We start from the raw sequence: 16,675 nt of genomic DNA on the forward strand, positions 1-16,675 counted from the left end.
TAATATTTTTGAATTATTCTTAAAACATTGATTAGTGCATTAGTTTATTTCTGGAAAAATTTAATATTTCCTGATTTTTTTCTTCTTCAGAATAGTCTGTCCCCAAATGAAGGGCTAATGTTTTCCTTTACAAACCTTGAGAGCAAGAGTGCCACCGGTCTGTGAGGCCTGCGAGATCGACTGGAGCTGTTTGATCCTCTCACTGAAGTCCGAGATCCATTGGATGACAGTCAGGCCACTGGGTACGGTGTAGCGCTTCCAAGCTTTGGGGATGATTCCTGAAAAATATGAATGATACACCGAATCAAACACGGAAACAACCAAGACAAACAAATCTCACAACATTACAATGGCATACTATCCAAAACAAGCATCCTTGTAAAGAAGGACTCTCTTCTATTTCAAAAGGTTTCATCATCACAGGTATCAATTTGTTTGCTAAGCCAGATTTAGAATGTCACAAACCAATGACAGCAGAGCACATCCAGGGATTATGTCCAACACTGGCGACAGTCAGGACTGAGATTTGCCCTAGAGCAACTTTATGACCTGTGATATGAAGACAAAGAACAATTGACTTTATCACCAAAATAACTAACGATCTTACTCTTATTAACGAAAAGAAAAACATCACAATGTAATGATAAAAATCTTTCTTACCTTTGGCCAAATCAGCCATCATGGACCTATGGTGGTTGGTTGGTTTCTTTTCGCCCTGACACACCATCATGATGTCCAAAAGATCCCGGCGCACGTCTGCTAGCAGCCTTGCTCCGGCATTCACTTCACGCTCAAAGAAACGGAACAGCGGATCCTTGATATTCTCTATGGTACGCTTCATGACGGTCAGAGTCTGAAAACATTCAAAGAGCGATTTAAAACATCATAGATAGCTGTGACAGTCATGTGGGAGAATATGGTTAGTAGCTTGAGATTTTTCATTTCCAACTTCTTTCTCAAAATCGTATAGGGCAACTTTTTCCCTAATGTAGCTGATCCAAGTTTTGCATCTCACTACAATCCTCATCATGGAGGAAAGTTGAGTTAATCAGGTGCCTTGCTCAAGACGGCATCCAGTCAATCGGAGCCAAATTGGGTTGTGCAGCCTCCCAGAGGGAATTCAGTATAACAATTCTGATCCCCAATTTGGACACGCACACCAAGGCTTGTATTTAGTGTACTTGCTAGCCCTGTGATCAACATACCTTTGGAACCAGTTGTTGCCAGTTGAGGACAGACGACTGCAACTGTCTCATCCAGGCGGGTCGGCCATCGGTCGTGCTTGACGACCTCCTCTTCCGAGCGTCAGGGGCGTACGCCAGCTCATCGTCATCCTCGAGCATGGCCATCTTTAGGATCTTTCCGATCATCTCGCCACCTGGAGGAAGGATAATTCATAAGATTGTGTTATCATGAGGAATATGGGACATTCACATTGTTTGTCGAATGTCAAATTTTTCAAATTAGCTCAAGAATGATGGTGCTTCAACGGTAAGGATTTGTTTGATTAGAGTTTCAAAGGGAATTTTACACAACTACAGATTTGAGCATAACTTTTACATCTTCACAGCTCAAGAAAATGTACCTTCTTATTCCTGTTACACAGAGGCCAGAAGTATCGCCCAGATGGACTCCAGGATAAAGCAAACCAACAGGTTTCATACATAAAATTATTTGGTAAAATCAGTTTGAGAATACTACCATTGCTGTGAAGAATTTCATAGCGGCATCAAATTTAATAGTTTTTTTCTTCTGGTTTTGATGGAAAGCACCACAACATAAAGCAAGAGAAATAAGATGAATTTGATCGGAATCAAATGAAGACAATATGGACTAGCGGGGAAGCACGGTACCGGTGTAATGTTTTTGAGTGTTACCATTTCGCAGTGTTTCCACTGATTGTTTGGGTACACTGAATTACAGATTGACATGTTCTTCTCTGATTCCAACATAGAAAGTCATGGTAACTCTAGTTCCCTATTGTTTGGAAACAGTAAAGTATTGGGAACAACCAAAAATGTTACACCGGCCCAAGACCTAGCTGAAATAGAAGTGTTGGAGGGCTATCATTGACATCCGCCGACCTGAAACTCTACAAGTACACTACATGAATATGCCGGGTAGATGAAAAATTGCAGTGCCCTTCCTTTTTGCCAGTCACCTAAGCCCCGAATCCTAGACAACACTGACGATGCTGAAACCATTGAAGAAAATAAGCCGTTGTTACGACTTCATAGTTGCACCACCTGAGAAGCATACCTAGCTCCACATCTTTGACCACAACTACTACACTTTCACCAAAAATAAAAGTACCGCCCCGAGGATATATTGGGTACAGGGTGTATCTATAAATAGAACATAATTAACCCTGCTGTTTCTTGTCGTCTTCCTCTTCGTCCTCCAGTAGTTGAACTTTCATCAAATCCTTTGTGATTTTGCTGGCTGTTATTTTACAAGAACATATTAGATGTCGAGTGAAACACGGGGATGGGAGTGACCAGGTGCAATTCGACACACATTTCACTACCTATAAACTGCCCATTATTTTACATTTCCTCACAGCCCGTACGGAGTTTGCAAGTTCTGATTAGGGATAAGGTGAATTTTGTGCTTTTGATCAACCAGGCCCTGGTGCATCAACCTTTCCACTCCCACAAAACACACCGATTTCAACAACAACATGTGAGATGATAAACTAACACAAGGTTGAACTCCAGTTCCTTATCAACATCTACAAAGAGCGAAAACATCACAACAAACTAACCATTTCACACCATGCAAATACCATGCGCGAATTAAATCATCCGCTTTCTTTGTTCAGCATCAGAATAACTCAGCAAAACCTTTCCATGTCAAGCCTTTGAACTTAACTCTCAATGTCCTGTAAAGAATCGGTACTCACCCAAGTTTGTCAAAAGTACTTTCTCGGCATTATTAGGCAGGCCAAGCCATGAGGGAGTCTGGCGGTCAACCAAGGTCTCAGCCCACTGGACAAATTGTTCACGCCGGATTCCTTCAGGCATCGTGATCTTCTTTCCTCCTTCTTCCTGGGTCAGCTTCACCAGCGGGAATTCCGAATCGAACGTCTTCACCGTGAACAACTTGTTGACGAATGCCGTCAAGAGACGCTGATCGAAATCGTTGTCGATCTTTCCGCCGTAGATGCACTGGGAGAGAAGGGTCTTGAGTGCGTCCCATGGGACACGGTCTGGGGGCAAGTTGGTGCGGCCCTGGAGGATGACAGAATGGATCAAGGTTAGTCATCAGAAAATACGTCACAAGTTCTCAAGTAATCTTCCTTGCTGTCAATACATGCATTTTGCATGATTCTGAGTTTAATGTTTGACGGCTTTTCTGGTTTCAAATCTGGGTTGGCTTTCCCTTGGTAGCTGTGCTATCTTCGGGGGCGAGATGGAGGACGGGGGCATAATCAGTTTTTGGAAATGCGTACCAACACAAAAGTAACATGAAATTCCGAAAGGATTTATGCCTCTTCCATTAGAGACAAAGCATACTGAGGAACTGACTTCAGCTACCAATGATACGAATATTTACTCACCATAGCCACAGAATCAATCCAAATATCAATCGTATCGCACGCACATCGCAGGTCAGACTCATTGAACTCGTACTTCTTGGACCAGCCGAGCGGGGCGTAACCGAGACGCTCCTGCACGATGGCATGGAACCAGGCCAATAAGAAGTAGAGCCTGGCACGCTCGTTAGGAGCCTTGCACATTCTGCTGGCTGGTACGGTGCTGAATGTCCTCAAGAGGTTTGCCCGGACGCCTGGTGGTGGTTCAAACACAAACACCCGCCCAGCTCTCAACAGATTAACAGGCAGCTGCAATGAAGGACATTTAATGGTAAGATAACTGTAAAATTTATCCCAAAGAGGGCAACATAGCTTTTTCAGGCTCAAAAATGCACTGGTTACCATTTTTCATCTATACTTGAGTGAAATTACTCAACAACCATATTCTTTGCTATCAAAATATAACTTTTCAATCAAAATTCTCGTGTCATTCCGAATACTTCACACCCTAAATTTCATTTTCTGCTTGCCTTGACTCATTTTGCATCTTTAATGAAATTTTTTCAAGCAGACGTCAGATCGTTTGTTTACCTTTGGATTGATCTCCATGGTGAGGAACAACCTGAACTGCGGGTTGGGGGTCAGACTGTGAAGTTTCTTCTCTAGCTGTACCAGCCACTGGGGGGCAAGATGCACGTTCTTTAACATCACCCAGCGACCGGACTTGGATGCCGAGTTGATCACCTTGTCTGCCTGGCTGAAACCTTCGGCTGAACCTAAAATGGAAGCAAATATTTCAATGAATACCCGTTAAATAGAAAATTACATTAGCAACATATTTTCCAAATCGAATCCTTCCTAGTATTCCCTGTAGTTGTAGCTGAAGTTGCATCGATTGATTTTATTTACTCTCTTGTTGTTAATCCTCATGAAAATAGCAGCTAGTGGAATAGTTCCAACTGCCTCACGCAGCGTCCTGGCCTAAAGAGTTTGAAAGTACACAGTGCATCCTCAGCCAGATCTTGCTGGTTCCTCTAAGGGCAGACTCTAATTGTTGACACCTCGTGACACAAAAATTTGATGATCCTTACCAATGGCGATTGACGTGATGGCCTTGTTGAGTTCAGTAGCCAGGTCGTCCACTCTTCCGCTAGCATCGTAACCAGGTACGGAGCACATCAGTATTGGCGTATGAGCCTTGATCTGAAGCAAAAGCAAAAATAAACTCAATTCAATTCTTTAACAATTGCCAGTGTTACCGAAAACACAGTGACTGTCTGGCACGCATCTCAAAAATTCCGAACGCAGAAGAATTGACTTCACATCAGCTATGGACCATGTTCTTTCATGATCATCTGTTGTAAAATCAGAATCATGTAACCTGTGAAGCCAGGTTTGTCAAACTCGCACAAGTTTTTGTCCAATTTGCACATTCAAACACACGACCTTACCTCGTTTTCAACGATGCTTCCTAGGTTGAGCTCCTGTTCTGCTTGTAGCATGAACTGCTGACCGAAGATGGTGCTGACAAACATGTGGGTCATGGAGAGCAGACGATCGGGTCGGAACGCTTGGATCAGCAACAGTTTGTGCATGTTCTCACCAACAGGGGCTGAAACGGACAGAAGTTTTATAAAGGATTTCCTTATAGCAAACTGACACACATTTCACAGGCTATCGTGTCAATCCTTGAGCTTCTCAAGGGCCCTGCTGGGCCTGCAATTTGAGACAGTTTGATCTAAGTGTTCTCTCCTCCCTGAGTTTCGACTGGTATCAGAAGCACATGTGACCAACACCCTTCGCAATGCCAATACAACTGTACCCACATGATTGAATACTCCTTGCTCACACCCGTATGAGATTTCAGACTCTAACCGCCCTTCCTTTCTCAACTTGGGTCAACCCTGCTGAGGTTTGACACTATTCAGTAAAGTCTTGAACGCCAATCTCATTCCTCTACTTACTCAGCGCTTGCTCTTCCTCCCAGAGCTTGGGCACATCCAGCTCAGGTTCCACCGCATTCAAGTATGTCTGGAACTCCTGCCTCTGCACCTCCTTGACAAGATGCTTGAACGCTGGCAGCTTAGCAAGCTTTGCCAGGGCCTCGTTCTGTTCGGGGGTGAGGAACTTGATTTTCGGGATCGCACGGTCGATGAGTAAGCCTTCCTGGCCACGTAAGAAGTGCTGGTACTCTGCTTCATACGTCGCCTCACTAAAATGAAGTTTGACAGAGAAAAGCTAAGAACCAAATTGCCTCGTATCCAACCATGGAGGTGTCAAAGTCAAGTAATTTTCTGTGAAAATACGGGGTTATCATTGCCCTCAGATCTCATAATCTATTTCAGTGGACCACACCCACGATACAGGCAGCCGGAGAAAAGTTGTAATGAAGAGTTGGTAAATCAAATATTGAAATCATAATGAGATGAAAATATAAGAGACAGTTCTTTAGGTGAAGAAGAGAGAGAGAGTTGAACAAAATTGATAGAGAGAGGAGAATTTGAAGAGATAGCAGCCATCTGTATGTGGGATCCTTTCCTCACTGGTCAAGTTGTCATCACCGGGCAATGATTATATAGGGCCATGGACTTCAATAAGCCTGATATCTTAATAGGTAAGTCAGTCTTTTTTTTATGAAGAAGGCAACGGAAAGTCCTATTCTACTATCTTTGAATATACAAAGCTGCAACACAGCTTCATTTTCTGAAGGCTGAAGTTACCTTGTCAATCATGTCAAGAACACATTAAGCAATATTGTGGCCATTTGACTCATATCTCCTAATGTCTATAAGATCATCCTTGGCAAACTAGGACAAAGCCCTGCAACCCGTGTTCCAACTCGATCACCGTAGCCAAACTGTACAAACACTTACCCAGCCTTGAGGTGAATCCTGCTCATCAAGACGGCGAATGTGATGTGGTCCTGGTGGAGCATACCCCTGGCCACCCTGTTGTAGGTCACCTGGAACAGGTGCTTGGTGATGATGGACAGACGCGCCGCGTAATCCTTCACGTCGCTCAGGGCTACGTTGTTGTAGAGAACGGCGCCGAAGATTTCCAAGAAGAACTTTAGGGAGTACTGATATAAGAAGTGGATCTGGAATGAAGAAAGTCATTGCAAGTCTAACAGAATTATGAGAGGATTCAACACTGATTTGAAAACTGTAGCAAAGGCTTTTGAGGCAAAAACGCTTTCACCAATTTGGTGACAGTCAAAACAGGCACCCCGCCAAAACTGATGCACTGCGCCATTGTCTAACTCGAGCCTCCCTCCCCCCCAACACACAGTTGTTTAGAATACCAGCCTATCTTAGCAATAGCATAGAAAATTTGTCATAAATTGAATGGTAGCAAAGTGGTCAAAGGCCTCAGGCAAAAGTCATGTCGAAAATGGGTTGGTTAACTGCTTAATGCCATACATCCAGGAATGCTGAAGATTCCAAGCCCACCAAAACCGCTCCAATCCTTGGCAAAGTCACCTACCTGATTCATGGACTCCAACGTGAAGTAAATACTGCTGCACGACTGAGCCAGTGGCTCGTACTGCTGTGAGACGGTCTCAACCTCTGCCATGATCACGTCCGTCTCCTCAACCTTCTTGGCGATGTCAGTCGCCTCCGTCTTCAGCGTCTCCAAGTGCGTGATGATCTTGTCGTCGTCGAGGATCTTCCCCTTGGCATCGTTCAACGACTGCAGCAGAGATTTCTCGAGTTGCCGCAGACGTAGCGCAAATTCACCTGTCGAGAAAGCAGACGATTGATAAACACATCAAAACAACTCTGGAGATATCAATCAATACCATCTGATATGAAGATAATTTTCATTCACCATATTTATTCTGATGCAATCAAAGGTTGTGGATCATTTTCAAATGATTCTTTGTCATTGTCACGCCCTCAGATCTCATAATCTTGTTCAGCGGACCACAATACAGAAGGCCAGAGGAAAGTTGTAATGAAAATTTTGTGAACAAAACCTTGAAATGAGAGGAAAATATTGAGAGAGTTTTTTGAGGAGAAGAGAAAGGATAGGTTTGAACTAAAATGATAGAGAAAGGAGAAGACAAAGAGATAGCAGGCCATCTGTATGTGGGAACGTTTCCTCATTGGTCAAGCTGTCATCACCGGGCAATTGGAAATATCAAACCAGCAACATATTATTTCCATGACTAACTTATTCGATCAGATTTCTGGACCTCCATTACGATTCAAGCATTGCCACCGAGAGGCAATCACTGGCTGGGCATCAATGTAACAGCAGACGTTACTCCTGGGTCATAACATCCCAGCAGACGTCCCCCGTGACTGGGTCACAATGCCCAGCAGACATCACCCCAGGTTGGGCCTTGACATCCGAACTGAAATTGCCAATGATTGGACCACGATGTCAAGCCGATGTCATCCCAGGTTGGGCCTCTATTCGAGAGTTGCCACAGCAGACGTTCCCCTCATCCTCAATCTCAGAGCAGACGCCCTTTCGCCTCACTCACCTTGCAACTTGAGTAGATCGGACCTCTTGGCATCAACATCTGGCCGCTCCGCCTTGAGTACCTGGTTCAGGCACTGACTCTGCAAGCTGCTCCTGGTCACAGTGAAGTTGACGAAGGTCACACGCGAACAGATGTCGGGAGGGAACTCAACCTGAAAATGGATGCGGAACAATGAAATTCAAATGAGACCTAACAAGAAATAAAGTCATGGAACACGGAAGTAAGTTAAATTAGTTTGCAAGTTTAACAGAAAAAACTTCAGAAACACTGAAACTTTGGAGGAATGTCCAAATTATATCAATGCCCTCAGATCTCATAATCTTGTTCAGCGGACCACGATACAGGCAGCCATAGGAAAGACTAAATGAAGGTTTGATAAACAAAATATTGAAATATTATAAAAGATGAAACTATAGAGATAGATTTTTCAGGTGAAGAAAAGAGACAGAGTTGAACTGAACAATAGAGGGGCAGGAGGAGAAGAGGAAGAGATAGTTGGCCACCTGTATGTGGGATCGATTCCTCATTGGTCAAGTCGTCATCACCGGGCATTGAGGACAGAAGCTGATCACTTTTTTCAGAACCATCTCATTAACCTGCCATTTTATCGGCAAGCACAAGACTTGAATAGTGTTAGACTTACTGTTGGATCCCTCGTAGACAAGAAGATTGTGAATGACGGCGACAAGTCAATATCCTGGTCTCCCAGGGTGATCAAGACACGCCCGCCAGTACGCCGCAGCTCACGATTCAGAACAGGGTTCAGGATCGGATCGTAGTTCTCAACGTCCTGTACCAACAGTGGGTTGCCGAATCGCAGGGCGCTCTCAAGGTTCTTGCGGAAAGAGTCATCCAAGAAACTGAAATATTAAACGAAGAAGTGAGCATTTTTATATCATAGACTATCAGACATGAAAAGGGGAATAATGCACTTCAGTCAGTAGGCTTTTTCTAAGCAGAAGACAACATTTCTCTTGAAGTAGACGATAATTTCTCACCTTGTCTTGCTGATCTTCTTATCCCTGTATTCATTGAGGATGAACTCCGTTGCCTGACCAGATGGATCGATGATCAGTGGATACCGGTTGAACCTCATCAGCATGATGGCATTCTCAGTGCACAGATCATCTGCGGGGAGTGAGTGAGCCTGCCAGCGGAGGCGCTCATCGGCATTCGATAAGTACTGAAAAGATGGATACAGCATTGAGATTGAGGGAGTCTTAAGCAGACGTCACCGAAACAAAAGACCTTTGGTCAACTATGCATTCTTTCAGCATCTTCTACTGTGTAGAGAGGCAATGTTTGTAAGAAATATTGCAAAAAAGAAATGCTGATTGACAGTTGTGGTGCTCTTACATCAGCTCCCGATTGAATTAACTTACTATATTGTGATTTTTATAACACGTTTAGGAAACTGTTGGTTGTAAAATATACTGTAACCCTGGCTTGCTACAGGGCCAGGATGCCCAGGAGAATTTGATCCATTAGTGTCGAGACGTACCTCAACCCTTGCCAGATCGGACCTGAAGTCCACATGGGCTTGCTGCAGGTGAGACGACCAGGTAGCAAACAGGTTCTGCCTCATCTGCTGATCATAGTAACCGGCATACGCCAGGAAGGCAGACGACAGCAGCACGTCTCCAATGATGGTCGACATCTGCTTCTTGAAGGCCTCGCTCCCTGCTTCCCATCGGTCCTTCTCGCCACCAAGACTCTTCAAAAGGGCAACGCTGCGTTCAACCTGAAATAACAATATAATTTGTTGGGATCCGATTGCAGAGTGGCAGATATTTCGTAGTTTTGAAGTCATCTTCTTCAAAACTCTTCATTTCCCCCAGAGTGCAGAAATGGGATTTGGAAATACTGAATGCTGTCCAGCTCCAGCCATCAGAGCAAATCTCTCGACCTATTCTATGCATACCGCAGTGCATGGTTCCAGCAGGGCACAATATTGACACAAGAGACTAGAAAAACTTGTATCATCCAACACTTGCCACTGTGGTTCAAGCAGGGCCTCATACAGACACAAAGACTATATTATTTCAGCCAAGATCCAAAATTGATTCACTTTCATTTCCAAGGACTATGGAAGTGAAAATTTTCATACTTTTATTGTTCTACTCATGGAAAGAGATACATGTCAAAATTACCTTTCCTTCCACAGCAGCCAGATCAGCCTTGATAGCCTGCGCCTGACTGATCAACACGGCATATTCCTCCTTGTACTTGGCGATACTCCTCTCCAACTCATTGATCAGCTTGTTCAGCTCGTCTGCTTTCATGCGGTTGGCCTCTGCCTCGTTCTCAAGGCTGCTCAATTCGTTACGCAGCGGCTCCACTCTCATCAACATGTCCGAGTAGTTGATCTGGAAGAAGTTTTCGATGAGAATATTTGAACAAACACTACAAGGAACCAATCATGACTTACAAGATGAACAGACTAGGACTCCCTTTTCAAACCAAATGGAGGAGGATGCATCCTGGCACACCAGGTTTGAAGACAAGCAAGCATGCCCCACGAGGCCTGACATTCTCCCAGTGTAGTGGTGATATTTGATACAAATAACAAGGTACTCGGTTACGAAAGAAACACTATGACACAAGAACAGTAGATAACTTTTTTACTGCCATTCAGCTGCTTTTGAAATGATTTTTAGAAGAATCTTTAGACATGAGAACTCACCTGAGCAATGGCCCATTTCACCATAGGCCCGCATGCCAAACTGGCTCGGTTGACTTTCTCGAAGTTGTAGTCAGGGTTGCTGAGGTACTTCTTCTTCATCTGAGCTCGGATCTCATCACTGAGCAAAGAAAAACAACGGTTAATCTTTCCACTAGACGTTCCTTTAACTTTTTCAGAAGTATTTTTCTGTATTCACTTCTAATCCCAATTACTTTCAGCCAAGTTCCCAATCTTCCAGGTATTTTTTGTGATCCCAACATTTTGTTAGATGGAGAGCCTGGTACTTGCTCTTAAGGGGTCGAGCATCAGCAAAGATGGACACTTCTGTCATGATGTGCACATTCTGGTTACTCATACCGGTTACTCAAGTTGGTTGCGAGTGATCGCAAAGGTTCCTATGGTTACAAAATTGACGAAATCATCACATAATCTGTAAAAGCCCAAAGAACATGGTGAACTTGGGTGGAACAAACCTGAACATCAAAAGCACGCAAAACACAATATCACCAAATAACATCTGTCCTGAAGCTAAATTTACATGCTTCAAGGAGATCCTTCATTTCACGAAAAGAAGCCACTGCATGCAAAACAAGCCAAAAATGGCTGGGAAAAGTTGTTAGAATTTCGTCTTAAATGACGATTGTTCTTGGTCACGTTTTGTCCGATTCTGGCTAAGTAAGTTTATTTCGATACTTTGGACTATGAAATTTCAAATGAAATATAAACATTTTGTTCAGATATTTCAATTTCTGTGCAAAATCACCAAAAATCAGAGTGCCATTTTTTCGTGAAATGAGTGAAGACAGGTTTGTGAGAGAGGGTTCCATTTACATATGCAATACTGAGAAGGACATAGGTTCAAGTTGGAAAGATAATGTGCAGAGAGAATGGAAAATAAAGTATCTATGGGCTAAATCACTAGTGGTACATAGAAATACAAAAACAAAACAATTCTGGTACTGTCCCAAAACCAGAGGTAATCATTAATTTGTGTTTGCACCACTACCTACATGTATTTCAGCGGTTAGGTTAGAAATTGTTAGGATATCTGGGGCAGCGCTGAGAAGACAATAAAAAATTGGCCTTTGAATTTTTTTTTTAAATCAGAGGAAATATTCCCCCTTTTCATCTTTATTGATTAAAAATTCGTTGATCAAACTCAGCGCCACCTTTGGGAAACATGCCAACATGCAGTGACTCCAACCTATATGGAAGCTGGCTCGGCCAACTTACGTTATATCATCAGTGGAGAAGTTGACAATTTGCGGTACGAAGTTGTCCCTCATGACAATCTGACGAATGGCCTTCCAGTCGGGGGCGGACTCTCCCAGTAGCAGACAGATGGACTCCATGGCAATTTTGATAGCAGGCGGCGGATTGCCCATGGATTTTAGCTCCACCAAGTTTTGTTTCTTGATGGATTTCACGGCTAGGAAACGAAACATTTAACACACTACATTCACTATTCGATTGTGGGGCTACGACAACATCAAGTGACATTGCATGGGTGCACCTCTGAGTGTCTTCTGCTGTCAGATTTGAAAGAGATCAGAAAAAGGCTACATCCCCAGCCCTAACAAAACCCCAGCCAAAATAGAGTCGCTTCTTTTAAGTGCTGTAGGAATTCACTCGAGTTAAAAATATCTATGATCAGAAAAAAGTACATTGAAAAAAGTCAAGACAAAGGAGCTCAAATCAGACTGAACAATATTGAAATGGAAAACATTTAGAAATTATCATTTATAACAAGAAAAAACACATTTTCAACTCAAGACACTAGCAAAAGTGACAGCAGAGCACACTCATTGTGCAAAAACTAAGGCTGTAGACTCAAATAAATTCTTTTGAAAAAGATTTTGTTGGAGTCCACATAACAGGTAGGACACATTTACAAGTCCATGATCTGAAAGAGAGACTTACGTAATAGCATCAGTATCAAAGTTGACAATATTCGAGATGAAATTTTCTTTCATTACGATGCTACGCAGTGATTTCCAACCGAGGTCCGACTCGCCGAGGAGAGTGCAGATGGACTCCAGCGCCACCTTTACCATGACAGGTGGGTTAGAAAGCGACCGCACCTCAACAAGATGCTGTTTCTTAATTGATTTCACAGCTGTGTGAGACAAAAAATTGAGAAAGGAATATACCATACACAGAAAAGATTTCCATCAAAAATGTTTTCACCCGATGTCTTGAATAATTCAAAGGCCTATGCCGTTCATTCAAATTAAAATTTGTGACTGAATTTGAAAATTACTAATTCCGTAAATACGAACTTAATGTAAATTTCAGCATTGCCGTTTTGCAGACAGATGAACTACTATAAACATCAAGTTTCAGCAAATTTGTATGCAAAGATATTAAAACTGCACTTGTGTATAACTTCATTTCTATTTTCCTGGACCACCAGTAATTACGAACAGAGTACCCTTCAACATCACCATCTGCCAGAGTCACAGATTTGTGGAGAGTCAAACTGCTGTTGCTAACTGTGAAATGGTGTTGTTAACAGAAATGACACATTGGTCCCCAAATGGCAGCAGTTTTGAAGATTTCAACATGCTTTCAGATTGTTTCTCACCAGTTTGAGCGTCCTGCACAGCCGGCTCGACGCGGGCCAAGTCGGTCATGACGAATTCCTTCTTCTCAGAGATGATCTTGGTCTGTTCAATCAGATTCTGTTGGATCTCCTGCGATGCCACTTTCTTCCTTTCGGCTTCCTGTTGGTCTTTCACCTACAAATATCAAAGCACGGAATAAAATCTACTTAGTTGTGAATGATGTCATTTTTAATGGACTTAAGTACACACCATATACACATAGCCACAATCTGACCACACTTTCTTCAAATATTTTGTCATTGACACTTATCTTTTTGAGAAAATGTGACCAGCAGATGTCGTCTGCTTACGGCTGCGGATATGAAAATACAACACCAGAACTCACCATTTGCTTGAGTTTTGCATTAGCCATGTTGTTCTTCTCCTCTAGTTCAATCCTCTTGACTGACAGAGACTTCTGCAGTTCCTCGACCTGCTCCACTGTCTCACGGATCTTCTGGAGACCGATATTCAAATGGAGCTGCTGCTCCTCTAGGTCGGATCTCTTCTCATTGAACAGCTTCACCTGGGAACAATCAAGAGAAGAAGTGATAAAGCGGAGAAAATCGAAGTCTCTTAGCATCAGAGCTTCTTGAATTATAACGTCAAAAGGAACCTTGATGTATCACCTTCAAAGCAACACCACTGATAAAATGTACTGTTTATTAGCAGAGTGATGACATGCCAGCTGACACAACATTGAACTGAAAGGTGAACTTACAAAGTGGTTGATGAAGTCCAAGTAGTGTCTGGGCGTAATGGCCATGGTACGTCCGCCACGGCGCACAAGCCTATCGTTGGCCTGGTGAAGTGTCTGATGAACGAACACGAAGGCGTTGTTGACCACTTCGCGATGGCTAGGGTCATTGGGCAGGTCGTCGTAGGCAACGGGTAGGTAGTCTGGAGCAATGTACTGAAACAAAGGCAACACAATTACAATGGTGCAAACACAGGGGAAGATGAGGAAGAAATTACTCGTTTCCGGCCCAAGTCTCACATACTCTACAAAGGCTCGACAAATACATGTCTCCACTCACCGAAGGTTTCTCCAAGTCCATTCTGTGCGTGAACTCTCGTCCCACAGCATAGTACGCCCCCGTGGACCAGTCTCCGAACCAATTCAGCACACATCTGTTGAACAGGGCAGGCGAAGTTGCTGCACGGTCCTTCAGGCCATCGGTTGATGGATTCATGGTGAACACTACGTGCAGGTTACGCGTCACCTGAAAGGGGATCAATGGAAATATATTTTAGACGGATCATCGAGATAACTTTTCCACGACCAGTCATTAGAAAGCTTTTAATCAGCACTTTTGGAGTTTCACGGTGACGAGACCAGACCTTGAACAGGTCCACCAGGGGACTAAACTTCGGGTGTCCGTACTGCAAGTCCTGTTGGCACAGGTGAAAACGTCACCCGTATCCCTGATGCAAGTTTTACGCCACAATACAAAAGAGAAAAGTACAGTACCTGCTGAGTAAACCACTTGTACAACTCCTCACTGCTGTCGAGCATGAGACCTTCGCGCTGTGCTCCCTCCTTACACTGGGTCATCAGGGTCGTGTACTCGTCACCCTCGAAGAGACCGGGCACCTCTCCGTTGGCCAACAAGGTGTTCATCCTCTCCAGGAAGCCAGAGTCCATGATGTTCGACTCATCCAAAATGAAGGCGATCTTCTCACCCTGAAGTTTGAAACAAGGTCGTTCAGATTACCTAGACTTCAAAAACAATAATGCAATTTGATTTCGATCTCAGAGAACTGGGTTACTCCACTTGGTGTAAAAGTCTATTTTTTCCTTTTGGCAGTCTTGTTGCTCAAGGCTGGACAGAAGCATAATTCATAAGTTTAGTATGACGTCAACCAGATGGATGGACGTTGTGACCTAAGATGCCAAGCCATCAGGTGTAGGAAGAGATGTACGGAGCACAGCTGCCAGAGATTGTAGGGAATGGAGATGTGTCCTTGCAGAATCGACATAGACACGTCAGGTTCGTGAAGCATAATTCTTTTTTCCTGAAAGTTGAACAATAACATGATTCCCCTACCTTGCAACCTGATCTCCGGAGCACACCTCTCAGGTCCTCGTCAAAGTCCTCTCCTGTGTACTTATTATGCACCTTGACTTGGTACACGCTGAGCCCGTTCAGCCAGGCCACGAATCGCGACAGCGTGGTCTTGCCGGCACCGCTCACACCAATCAGGAGCAAGTGGCCTTGGGGCTGACGGAAGATTCGGTCAATACGCAGCGTGTGGTCAAGGACCTCGTTGAAGAGTACTAGGGGAACGTCCAATTCTTCTTCATAGAACACCTGAAAAAGATAGAAACATATTGAAGCCTTTTTGTCAAGAAAATAACTGATAAAGTATTCATTTTTCCCATCTCTTATAAACCCTGGCATGGAACATGCATCGTCACACCCCTCGGGATACTGTGTTACTGCTCACCTTGAGTCGAGCCTTGACGTAATCTCTCAGCTCCTCCTGGTCGACTGGAATGTAATCCTTGGACAGCCAGTTACTGTAAAGGATTGGGCGCTTGAGGGCCATGTCCTTGTCAATGTTAGGGAAGTGTCTCAAGGCGACTGCATCGACATTATCGTTCGTCCATTTGCGCTCTTCATCTTCAACAAGCCTGAAAAGGAACAAGGCGTTACAAGTACTGGATTCTGCTCCATCTCTTTATGGCAAATGCAGTTCTATCAAAAGCAGTGTGCTGCACTCTGCCTTTCCTTAAGGCTGTGCCTTTTTCAGATTGCTAGCTAAAACACTATTGGTTATAACAGCTAGCTGTCGGCCTCCTCCTCCTCCACGTAAGGACTAGTAAGGCTTCCCATCCCGCCGAGACGCTTTCAGCAAAAGTCTAGCTGAGAACTGAAGAACCAAAAGAGAAGACAACTGATTATATTGTCCGCCCACAGCAATCCGCATTAATGAAAACCAAATTATAGCTATTCATGCAACAAAACCAACTCCTCAAATTAAGGTAAACTTACCTGTCTTGGAAGAGCCTGAGAGCTTCGTGAGCCCAGATCCTGACCAACCCCTCCACAGGGAGTGACTCCAGTGGGCGCAGCGCCTCACAGATACCTCGCACCCAGCGGGTCATCTCGCGAGGACTGTAGATGTAGTGGGGCTGCATGTCTTGCGTGAAACGCTCCTGGAAAATAAGATTTGAAAGTTCATCGTTGAGTAACACTACCTTTATAGTTGGAACTTAACGGTCCACTATTCTATGCATATCCAAGCATCTTAAAAGTAGTGGGGTATCACTAAAGATATTGTACAAATATTTTTTCTCCAAGAAGTTCCTATTTTTCATCACGTACTGTCTAAGGATTTTCTTCAACTTTCACAGACTTTTT

At 43.7% G+C, this 16,675-nt stretch overlaps 1 protein-coding gene across 7 annotated transcripts in view; it reads right to left on the reverse strand.

The window, feature by feature from the left end:
• The window catches only part of LOC135485628 (cytoplasmic dynein 1 heavy chain 1-like), a 38,567-nt gene that overhangs the window by 2,286 nt on the left and 19,606 nt on the right, over window positions 1–16,675 (reverse strand). For 2 of the 7 annotated variants that reach the window (XM_064767865.1, XM_064767863.1), the window contains 27 exons: window positions 16,307–16,470; window positions 15,759–15,945; window positions 15,359–15,622; window positions 14,782–14,994; window positions 14,348–14,533; window positions 14,032–14,223; window positions 13,657–13,836; window positions 13,292–13,445; window positions 11,941–12,136; window positions 10,708–10,825; window positions 10,175–10,390; window positions 9,526–9,765; window positions 9,023–9,207; window positions 8,668–8,884; window positions 8,025–8,175; window positions 7,019–7,272; window positions 6,409–6,632; window positions 5,500–5,747; window positions 4,987–5,147; window positions 4,627–4,738; window positions 4,127–4,311; window positions 3,560–3,844; window positions 2,903–3,230; window positions 2,368–2,442; window positions 1,206–1,378; window positions 661–853; window positions 136–278 (listed from right to left, as the gene is read on the reverse strand). In XM_064767865.1, coding sequence (XP_064623935.1) covers window positions 136–278; window positions 661–853; window positions 1,206–1,378; window positions 2,368–2,442; window positions 2,903–3,230; window positions 3,560–3,844; window positions 4,127–4,311; window positions 4,627–4,738; window positions 4,987–5,147; window positions 5,500–5,747; window positions 6,409–6,632; window positions 7,019–7,272; window positions 8,025–8,175; window positions 8,668–8,884; window positions 9,023–9,207; window positions 9,526–9,765; window positions 10,175–10,390; window positions 10,708–10,825; window positions 11,941–12,136; window positions 13,292–13,445; window positions 13,657–13,836; window positions 14,032–14,223; window positions 14,348–14,533; window positions 14,782–14,994; window positions 15,359–15,622; window positions 15,759–15,945; window positions 16,307–16,470 — 5,244 coding nt within the window. Of the gene's footprint in view, window positions 1–135; window positions 279–660; window positions 854–1,205; window positions 1,379–2,367; window positions 2,443–2,902; window positions 3,231–3,559; window positions 3,845–4,126; window positions 4,312–4,626; window positions 4,739–4,986; window positions 5,148–5,499; window positions 5,748–6,408; window positions 6,633–7,018; window positions 7,273–8,024; window positions 8,176–8,667; window positions 8,885–9,022; window positions 9,208–9,525; window positions 9,766–10,174; window positions 10,391–10,707; window positions 10,826–11,940; window positions 12,137–12,627; window positions 12,824–13,291; window positions 13,446–13,656; window positions 13,837–14,031; window positions 14,224–14,347; window positions 14,534–14,781; window positions 14,995–15,358; window positions 15,623–15,758; window positions 15,946–16,306; window positions 16,471–16,675 lie in introns of all 7 variants that reach the window. The other 5 variants (XM_064767868.1, XM_064767864.1, XM_064767870.1 and 2 more) reach the window with 3 other exon arrangements.

Source organism: Lineus longissimus, chromosome 3 (assembly GCF_910592395.1).
Source record: "Lineus longissimus chromosome 3, tnLinLong1.2, whole genome shotgun sequence".
NCBI lineage: Eukaryota > Metazoa > Nemertea > Pilidiophora > Heteronemertea > Lineidae > Lineus > Lineus longissimus.